The sequence below is a fragment of the Solanum pennellii genome, chromosome 10, assembly GCF_001406875.1.
Source record: "Solanum pennellii chromosome 10, SPENNV200".
NCBI classification, from domain to species: domain Eukaryota; kingdom Viridiplantae; phylum Streptophyta; class Magnoliopsida; order Solanales; family Solanaceae; genus Solanum; species Solanum pennellii.
In genome coordinates, this window is record NC_028646.1 from 74,853,161 (window position 1) to 74,863,939 (window position 10,779).

The 10,779-nt window shown below is 33.2% G+C and overlaps 1 protein-coding gene across 1 annotated transcript in view; it reads left to right on the plus strand.

Annotated features, from left to right (window-relative positions):
* Positions 1 to 6,429, plus strand: part of LOC107002564 (ethanolamine-phosphate cytidylyltransferase) — a 19,531-nt gene extending 13,102 nt beyond the window's left edge. The window contains exons 7-10 of the mRNA XM_015200627.2: positions 3,317 to 3,382; positions 3,470 to 3,592; positions 5,653 to 5,743; positions 6,071 to 6,429. Coding sequence (XP_015056113.1) covers positions 3,317 to 3,382; positions 3,470 to 3,592; positions 5,653 to 5,724 — 261 coding nt within the window. The 3' untranslated portion in view covers positions 5,725 to 5,743; positions 6,071 to 6,429. The remainder of the gene's footprint in view (positions 1 to 3,316; positions 3,383 to 3,469; positions 3,593 to 5,652; positions 5,744 to 6,070) is intronic.
* Positions 6,430 to 10,779: the final 4,350 nt, after the last annotated feature.

Here is a 10,779-nt window from a genome sequence, read left to right on the forward strand (position 1 = left end):
CACCCAAGGTTTGGTGCCACATTTTGAGCCAAAAATGATTCTGAATCTGGGTCGTGTTGCTCAGAACTTTCAAAATTTTCCTGTTTTTGAAATTGGTAAATTTGTATTCCTGTGGATTAACGTCATGCTGGCTACCTTCACAAATTTACACATAATAGAAACTAATTACAGTAATCCCATGAAGTCAAACTAACTGAACTTCCTCTTTTATACAATGTTATTTACACCAAAACATAAAGGAGGGATGACCTTCCACTAATCTTTTGCATGTTTGGTGCCACATTTTGAGCCAAAATGATTCTGAATCTGGGTCGAAGGCTATGTTGCTCAGAACTTTCAAAATTTTCCTGTTTTTGAAATTGGTAAATTTGTATTCCTGTGCATTAACGTAATGCTGGCTACCTCCAAATTTACACATAATAGAAACTAATTACAGTAATCCCATGAATTCAAACTAACTGAACTTCCTCTTTTATACAATGTTATTTACACCAAAACCTAAAGGAGCGATGACCTTCCACTAATCTTCTGCATGGTGCTCCCTTCAAAAATCTTTTCATTTCTTTCCTTCCAAATGTTCCACCATACACTTACAGGCAGGTACTGTTTTTCACCAAATCTTCTGGCTCTTGCTACCTCCCTCCTAATCCAATAACCTAAAAGGCAGCAGTATGCCAGATAGACCAGTTCACTTTAGCCAAATTGATGAATAACACCTACACTTGTGCTTTAACTGTACAATGGAGGAAAAAGGTGGTTGCTTGTCTCCAAAGCCTCCTTACATAATGAGAAACTTGAAGCAATATAGATTCCCCTTTTTCTGTAGTGCTTCACGTGTCAGACAAGCTCTTCTAACTACTAGCCAGATGAAGCTTTCACCTTAGTTGATGCCACTCTTTCATACAAGATTTCCCACGTTCTTCGTATTACTTCAGTTAGCCCCCTATGTACACCCTATTTACTGAGAACAGTCCGTCCCGGTGATGTATCCGTATTAAATCCTTGGAAACCACTGATTAATGTCAACAGATCTGCTATCTGTGCTATTTCCCAATCATTTAACAACCTTCTGAAAGCTAAATTCCAGCCCTGAGGGGACCAAATCTCCTCTACGTTACTTCAGGATTGGTGCATATTGAAAATAGTCCAGGAAATAAAGCCTGCAATGCCCCCTGTCCACTCCAGTTGTCCTTCCAAAATAAGATCTTGTCACCCCTGCCACCTTGTAATTTGAATTTACCTTCAAAGGCCAAGGTTGACCAGAAAGCTCTAATGATCCTCCATACCCCCACGCCAAAAGTATCTGTAACAATATTTGTGCACAATTGTTTAGCTTGGCCCTGTTTATGTTGGATTAATTCTTTCCACAAAGTCTCGTTATATCTCCATAACCGTTTCATAAGTAGACTTTTATTCTTTAACTTTCAGTTTTTGACCCCCAAACCTCCATACACTCTGCTTTGCTGAATTGATTCCCATTTCACCAAGTTAAATCCTTTGCGCACTTCATTTCCTTGCCACAGTAAATTCCTACTCAAACCGTCCAAACTCCTAAGTCTTGACCACCTTGCTAGGAGTAGGAAAGACATCACAAATGTACGCAAAGTGTCTAACATAGAGTTGATCATCTCTCTTCCTTTTTCTCTTTATGGTCATCCCTTCAAACTTTGATTTCTGTGAAAGGTCCAAGTCAAAATTCTTCTTGTGCACCCATTTTGGTCCAGGATGATTTGGGTGTGGGATCCACACTGGATTCGGCGACTTCTCAATCTAACTTGGGTGCTTTGACTACACCCATAAAACAAGAAGTATAGGTCAATTGGATATTTGATTTGATTTTGGGATTAAGTCATACTAATATTCACATAAAGCACCAGAACTTGTGCTTGTATACGAGATAACTAATGAATAAAATATTAAGTGCTGACAAAAAAATTAATATTTTCTAGTTATAATTTAACAACTTCAATTAGTTGTCGAAATATATACTTGTGTATATTGTCATATACCTTAATTAGTTGTATCTTAACACCCGTATTCATACTCCTATATTTCTGTTCTTTATATATAGGTGATGATGAACGCGATTTTTATATCTGTACCCGCGTTGGGTGCCATAGCCATATCTGAGAACATAGGTCGACGGTCATTGTTGGTCACTGGTGGCCTTTCTTAAGATTTCTAGCTATCAAAAGCTTTTACCTCACGTTAGTCTGGTTTTCTAGGTGTTGATGCATGTCGTTGGAAGTTTTTTTCCGGCCAAAATCCTTTTTCCGACCCCTGAAGATCTTCGCTTGTCACTTGAGATTGTCGGTTCTGGATATTCACACCTTAACGCCTGAATTTTGGTCTGTTGATGTCACCGCTCACCATTAGCTTTGCCATCGACCATCTGCCTGTCCCAGTCTTGGTCAATCCTTTCCGGTGTTGGTAGGGCCTCGTAAGGTCTGTGTGGGGCTGAAATTTTGGTCTTGTGAAAATAAAAGCTGGATGAAATGAAAAAATGGAAGCTGAATTCCGTAGTTTTAAGATCTCTTTCTTGTTATGTGGATGTGTCATGTCTTAGAGGTCCTTTCATGTATATGTTTTGTTTGACCAAAAGGTTGGTTTTGTATATGTTAGGAAACAAAGATCTTTCAAACATGTCTTTGAGATTCTTTTCTTTTCATTGCCTTTGAAAGTGTAGTAGAATTAGTTTTGTCCTTGATAGAGGCTGGTCCTCTGTAGCAAAAAGTCGAGACTCTTAATATTCTGTGCCTATTTGGCTGGCTTAAATGGTATGGGAGGCCCTCAGATCCCTCAGTTTTCAGTTCTCCCCTTGGTTGGGTAATTTAGTATTTTGTCTTTCTCCTCTTATAAGTAACTTCATTTGTTATTTGCTTTGCTCAAAAGAGTTCAGATTCTAGTTGTTGTAAGTATCCTAATAATGGGGTAACTTGTTCTACCTTGTTGGAACACATATATAAAAGTTAGGTTCATCTTACTTCATCTCTTCTCCCAAAAGGAAAATTATTACATTGTTGTCTGTTGACTGTCATACATATTTTTTCCCCCCATAATTCATATTTGATAAGAGGAAATTTCACTATTTAGTGGTTTTGACTGGAAATCTTCATTTTGCATTGTTTCCATAGGATCTCTGTTGATCAGAAAATTTCCTTTTGGATATTAAGAAATTTAATGTTTTTACTTTTTGCCTAAACTGTAATTTCAAAGCAAATTATTTCCTCTCATTCTTGAGTTGATCTCATAGAGTATATCATGTTACTCCTCATTATCGTGTACTGACTTTTTCTACAATTGGACACTGATGCAGATAACAACATTTAATATCTCTTTAGTTGTTCATGGAACAGTAGCTGAGGACAACGATTTTCAGAAGGTATTCTATGGTTACATGTGGTCTTTTACGAGAATATTAGGCTACAAGGTCCTTTTTCTTTGTTGACCATGATACTTTATATTGCAGGAGACGGGTAACCCATATGCTGTACCAATTAGCATGGGCATTTTTCAAGTATTGGATAGTCCTTTAGATATTACAACAAGCACAATAATAAGGAGAATTGTGTCAAATCATGAGGCTTACCAGGTTACTTCACCTCCACTATGTACTTGTTTAGTTTCTTTTATATTCATTTGAACAAGGATTTCTGAACATCATCTTTGGAAATTTTTGTAACAAGTACCAAATAGTGACACAAAGCAAAGGTGCAGCCTATGCGAAAAAGCTGATAATGTAGAGCTAGACTGTAAGTTAACTGCAAAATAATAAAAATCACTCAGAATCCAATACAAGTATAATATTAAGCAAATCTTCAATTCTAGATTAAAATTACAGCACCAGAACAACAATGAAGCTTAAGAACAGAGAAAAAATTGCAGCAGCAGAATGGGGAAAAGGACATAGCAGAACATACAAAACAATTGCAGTGCATCTAAGAACCGAAGAAAATAGAGAAGTAGAAGAGAAAAAAGAGTAACCCAGCCCCGGTAGTATAATAGAGTACGTAGCAGTAAGGTAAAAGAGAAGAAGAAGCAAAGAGCTTACCTTCAAGTTGAAGCATATGAAGAAGTCACAAGAACAACAATGAAATCATAATTCACGGTCACATATTTTTACAATATTTTTAATAAACCCTAATATGGCTTAAGTGTATGCGTCTCACTTTTATTGCTCAAGTCGCTTCTCGCTTTTCAACTGAAAGTGTGCGTCTTTCTCCATGATCAGATGAAAAGCAAAAAGCCTGTGTTGTGTCTCGCTTCTAGTTGAAAAGAGATGAAGTGCACGCCTTTGACTCAGCCCCATACAATATAGCTTGTCTAACAACCTATGTTGCTCAAACTCGGGTGCATGTGTCTAATATGGGTGTGGATCTAGAGGCCGATCCTTCATGATTTAAATTGTAACATTTCGGGGGTATGAGTCTAGATACGGATGCGGGGATTGACTAAAAATAATTTAAATATCTAAAATAGAGTTATTATGTCTAAATTATGATATTATACAAGGTATTTCAAGGAGAAAATACCGATCAAGAAGGAAACCCGAGAAGAAAAAAGGAAAAGGACTAATAGAGAAATTTTTACACACAAGCTATTCCTTTTTCTTCCATTTCACCTTAGTTTTTTTCTTATTACAGAAATCATTGTATCTGTCCCTAATTTCTGTCGAAGTACCCACAATCAATTGATCAAATCTGGTACGAATCCCACACCCAGACCCGTGTCACGTCGACATGGGTGTGACATCGAAATGAAGAGTCCGAGCAACTTAGCTGACAATCACTTTATAAAACTTGCCTTTCAAGTCTTGGTGGCACATTCTTATCACACAAGGCAATGGATGCGAGCCTCCATTTTATCAACCCTGCTCCAAGGCGATGAGTAACATCATCGTCAATCTCTCTCCATGTACTTGGATTATAGACCTAAGATTCTTAAAACCCTCTTGGGGATGACTTTTGCATCAATCTTCACCCATCGTAGACCCAAGAAACACCAAAAATGTTGTCATTGCTGTCATGAAGCCTTCCAATGTAGGAAAAGATAATCAATAGTTTCATTCTGCATGCCACAAAGTAAGCATCTGATACGTAATTGGTAACCTCTCTTTTGTAGAACATCTCGTGGGAGACAAGCCCTTTAGAGACAATCCAGGTGAAGCATGCTACCTTGTAGGATGCAAGAGTTTTCCAAATTTGAGTCCGAGGCCATTGAGTAGTCTGGTTTTCATTGCTGAACAGTGCATAGTAGAAGGATCTAACAGAGAGAAGTCCTCTAGTTTGCATTTTCCAATTAAGGCAGTCGTCATCATAGGACTAGCCTTGAAAGGAATTAAGTATCTTGGGGAAATCAACTATTTTTTTTCAACTCCCAGTCATTGAAGTTTTCTTAATGTCAAGTTCCTTGTGTTGTTTTATCTGACATCAAATGATGGTGTCATCCTTCTGTAACTAGCTGTTTAGATGCTTGATGAGATTTAAAATCCTGCGAAATTCAAGTTTGGTGCTGAATTGTTGGATCATATCCTCCCTCAGCCATTATGCGATTCTGTCCATTTGTTTGAATGCTTATTGAGGCACGGGTCCTGTTTGCTTGGTTGAATCGAAACATGTATGTGATGGATCTAACTATGTCTTATATCTGCAGAAGCGAAATGAGAAGAAAGCAGCTAGTGAGAAGAGGTACTACGAGGGAAAAAGTTATGTCTCTGGTGATTAGTTGACATTACAGAATCAAGGTAGCAGTCTGTTTATGACGTTGTCAATTCTTCTTAACGGCAGAAGATCCTTAGGTTGTGTTTTTGGAGTTGATTTGGAGATAAAATAAAGAAATGATACTATCTGATCTTATTATCTACAATATTTGCATGTCTTTACTCATGTCACTACGGTTTGTTTTGGCATTGTAATGAATTTCATCAAGTGGTTCCCTCCCTCCCCTCTTTTCCATCACTCTTGGCCAAAAACACTATTCTGTTCAATCTTGAAATTATTTAATTCCTCGAATCTTGTGTTTTTCCATCAATACTGTGAAAATGAATTGTCATTATGTTGTGTATTTGCAGATGATAAATTGGCGTGGGGCAAGAAGCTGCTTCAGAAGATGCAACTTGTACACCACCCACCCTCTTTATTTTTATTTTTATGCCTTTTGTTCTTCAACCTTTTTAGGAGGCCCCCGCGTCAAATTGCACGTTAGTGCGCATGACGTTCTCTAGTTAAGCAGAAGTAATTCTTTGACCAAAAACATAAGTAGATAGTGAGAAATAATGTATCATCATGACACATTTGAGGCTCCCGTACAGCTAGTGGACTACTTCCTCCAGTATTATTATTACTAGTAGTACCTTTCTTTCGTCGTTTTTGTATGAACCATATGTATGTCATGCTAATGAAATGCGGAATTTGTATTTGTGAAGTTGTATATGCTTTCGTCCACAATACATCTGGTATTTTGGTTGTGCAAAGGGAGGGCCCTTCAGGGTTGTACTATGGAAAATTTATGTTATGCCCTTGTATCGATGAAGGCTCGTTATTTTTGTGAAGTTTGTTAGAACTGTTAGCAGATGCCCCCTACCCAGTTTGAAAACTGTGTGATGAAAAACCAACTAAGAGAAGTTGGGTTGCTAGCTTCTTTTACTAATATATGGCTACCATGTGAGCAATGAATTTTTTATGATAGTTGAAAGGTAAGTTTAAGAGAGAATTAATATAAATACAGTCCATATACATATATGTATATATATTGGAACCAAGTGGTTTATATATAACTTTGTATAGTTGTAAAAATAATAGGTTAAGATTCAACATCCAACTCCAAATAAGCTCTTCAACTTGGTATGGCGTTTCTTTGTAAAAATAATTCAAGCTTCTAATCTTAATCAGCAGTAATTGTATTTCAAACATTAGTTCAATTAACTAAATATATTTGGATGGTGGAAAATAGATTTTTAAGGCAATCCATCATTGTTGAACAAATTTAAATAAGTGTGATTAAATTTTAATTATGATTATGTGAGAAATTTGGAGTGAGTGTTATTTAGACTTGTTGTAATAGTACAAGGTGATTGCATACAAAATTTGAAGTTATTTGATGGAGATTTTGATTGGCGCTTTTGATATACTAGATTTTGAAAACGTGTGTTGCACGTTTGTCCCTTGTAATTATCATAAAATGTATGCATACCTAAAAATTGAATTTCAGAATAAAAAATATATTTGTATTGAACGCTACTTAGTATAATATTTGTAAATTATTTAAATACAGTTACAATATGTATAAATAGTTATTCATAAAATTAAGTAATCAAAAGAGAGAGTGTAACACCAAATTAACTAATGAATTCGAAAATAAAATGAAATAGAGTAGACTAAAAATAATAAAATAGCTAATGAATTCTAAAAGTTTTAAACAACAAAAATTAAAGAGAGAAATAGTTCTAGTTTATAAGAATAGAGGAACTTCCTCAATAACTAACAAAAGCATAAATAGATCTATCTCTTTTTTATTGCATGTGTGATGAACAATTACATTCATCAACAATTATGCATCAATAATTATACATTAGAATAACAAAGTGTATGCATCAACAAAAAGTAATTGTATTGAACAATGTGTCAGTGTAATTACATCCACCAATAATCATTCATCAACAATTATACATCGAAATAACTAAGTGTATGCATTAATATAAAGTGATTTTGAAGATAATTTTTTGGTATTTATAGTTACAAGTTTGGAATTGTAAAAGTCATTTAAAAATTGATGATATACATAACGTCATGAGAATTAGATTATTTAAAGTTGGGAATATGTAAAGTTTCTTACTAAAATCTAAATATGTGCCATATTAAGATGTATGGTAATTCAAAGGACATTTTTTGTTCTTTAATGTTAAAGGATATTTCGAATATAATTTACTGTCTTTTGTTGTTACGAAACACTTCATCTACCAAACGCTATTTTAGAATAAAAAACAAAGTAAACATTTCTTCAATTAATCCTACCTAGAAACATAATGGATTAATACCATATAAGTATTATTTAAGTAATATTTTATTAACTATTTCTTTAATAATATTTAAATTAGTAAAAGGGTAGAATCATAATCCTATTTTAAAGTTAAAATCTTCTCACTTATAATAAAAATAATAATAATTTCTGGACTCGCCCTCACCCGTTTACCTATATCAGTCAATACACATTTTTTTAAAAAAAGTATAAAGATTATTAATAATATTGTTTTATGTTTAAAAATTAAAAGGAGTATATACTCCTTAAAATGAGTATAAAGAATCTATAAGATTTTTTATCCAAATACTTTTTTTTCTAGATAGAATAAATGAAATAATAAGTTCTAAATTTAATTAATAAAAACATAAAGTTGCAGAATATAAAAATATTTAGCAATACCGTTTTCTTCTTCAACGCTTCCTCTTCTTTCGTTATTAGGGGGTATTTATTTACAAATATGAAATCACACCATGATTTTATTTTCATACAAGTAGTAAATCATTTATAAATTCTAAAAAAACACATTAAATATAATGCATGCTAATTTTTGTAGATTTAATTATGAGAAAAAACTAATTATATGAATTATTCAATTCTCTTATCCAATAACCTAGAGTGTTCACTACATGATAATCAACTTGTTATAACAAACATAATCTTTAAAAGAAGATTTGTATATCAGACATGTAAATGAAAAAATTTATTTTATTTTTCATTGCCATTATTCAAGAAAAAGTAGTCAATTTACCTTCCTTCAACCGAAAAATTGAATGTAACAAACAATGAACTAAGTAAAAATATGCAACATTGAAATGAAAAATAATACTTACCAAACAACAAATAAATGTCCATGACGCCTTTTACCTTCTTGAAGAATGCATCGAATGCACTGAAATGATTAAATTCTAATTCAGATACTATAATCTCCAATAATTTACCGTCAATAAATTAACGAAACAACATACATATTCTTTCTCACACAAGTAGGTTTGTTTTACCTCATGAATGTTGAGCAGACTTTTTGTCCAAATGAAAAACTCTCTAGAATTATTTATCACCTGTTGCGTTAAAAACATAAATTTTCGATGAAAAGAATGAAACAAAACATGTAATATTAGTTTTATCTATATACATATATGTCTAAAATTTATTGATCAAAAGAAACATGAAAAATTTGAAGAAGAATTTTGTGAGATAAATCAATTCACATGCTATTGTCATGAGAAGACATCAAAATAATGTATTTTGTTGGAAAAATCATGTATATAATTTTATCAATGGAACTCTTCAAATTCTTTAACTTAAAATTAAATAAGAGATGTTTTGAAATGTTTGAACTTCATTTGTTTGAATGACTGTTTATCTTTCATTATATCTTTATTACTTTAAAGTATATTATTTAATTATTTATTTCAAATACTTTTACATTTTAAAAAATAGAAAAAATATTTAAGTGAAGGGTAAAATGGTAATTCAACTTTAAGGTTAGGAGCTTCCACTTATAATAATATATGATTTATTCTCGCTATTCAATTTTTGGGCGCGTATTTGTTCATGAATTGTTAAGTACCATGTTTCAACTTTATTATCCCACTTAATATGTTGGGTTAAAAGGGAAGTGAGTTAGGTTCAATTCTGGGTCGAGTTAAATTTTATTGTGATGGATTAAAATAACGTGGGACAAATTAGATGATGTGGACCATCGAATAGATGACACATCTCTAAACCTGATTTTTAAACATCACCTATTTTGAGCCGTTAATGAAGAGTGGCACCAACGGGCACTTTGATTCACGATGATAACATAAAAGGTTAATTACTTGGGTGAGTCCCTTTTAATTAATATATTATTTTTAGACATATTCTTTAAATATTACCATCTATAGCAATATATAGCAATATTATGTATACTTATTTTATTAGATTTAACTTCTTTTCTGCGTTGTTTCTTCCTTTCTTTCTATGTCTCGCTTCTTCTTTTCCATCCTGCACCTTCTCTCTCTTTATGTTCTTTTCCTCTTTCGCTTTCTTTTCTCTCTGCATCGTCTCTTTATATGCTCTTTCTATCTTTTTTTCTCCCTGCAACTCTTCTCTCTGTGCTCTTCCTTGATCATTCAATATTATATATATAAAAAAAACTTTTATCAAAGAAAAGATTTATAAAAAAAGTTGGAAATTCATACATCGAAGAATCGGAGCGGCTCAGTTTGTAGAAGAAGTCGATTAATTATTTATTTATTGCTTTGGCGTGTCGACAATTTTCATCACAATGAAGATTATATAAATAATTGCATTCATACTTGATGAGAATTTGTAGATTTGAGTATATATGAAGATATGAAGGTTTAAATAAATGGAGATTTGAAGATATGATGTCATCTTTATGGTCTATACTTTCTCAAATCTAAAGGTGTATGTGTACGAGACAAGTATAATTGAAGATATGATTCATCTTTGTAACAAAAGAAGATATATAATAAACAACAAAATGAATTAAACTTGAATTAAAAATGTATTACATAATGTATCAATCAATAACATGCAAAATGAATGAAACTTTTACTAAAAGTGTATTATACAAATATTAAAGTTGAATTAGAAGAGATAATTAAGCATGACTGTAACGACCTGTTTAGTCGTTTTGAGCAGCAGATTTTATTTCTGGAAAAACTGGCTGAGACGACGGATCCCACGACGGACCGTCATGGGCACGACGGACCGTCGAGGGGGTCTCGTTCCAAAACACTTAGAATTCTGAAA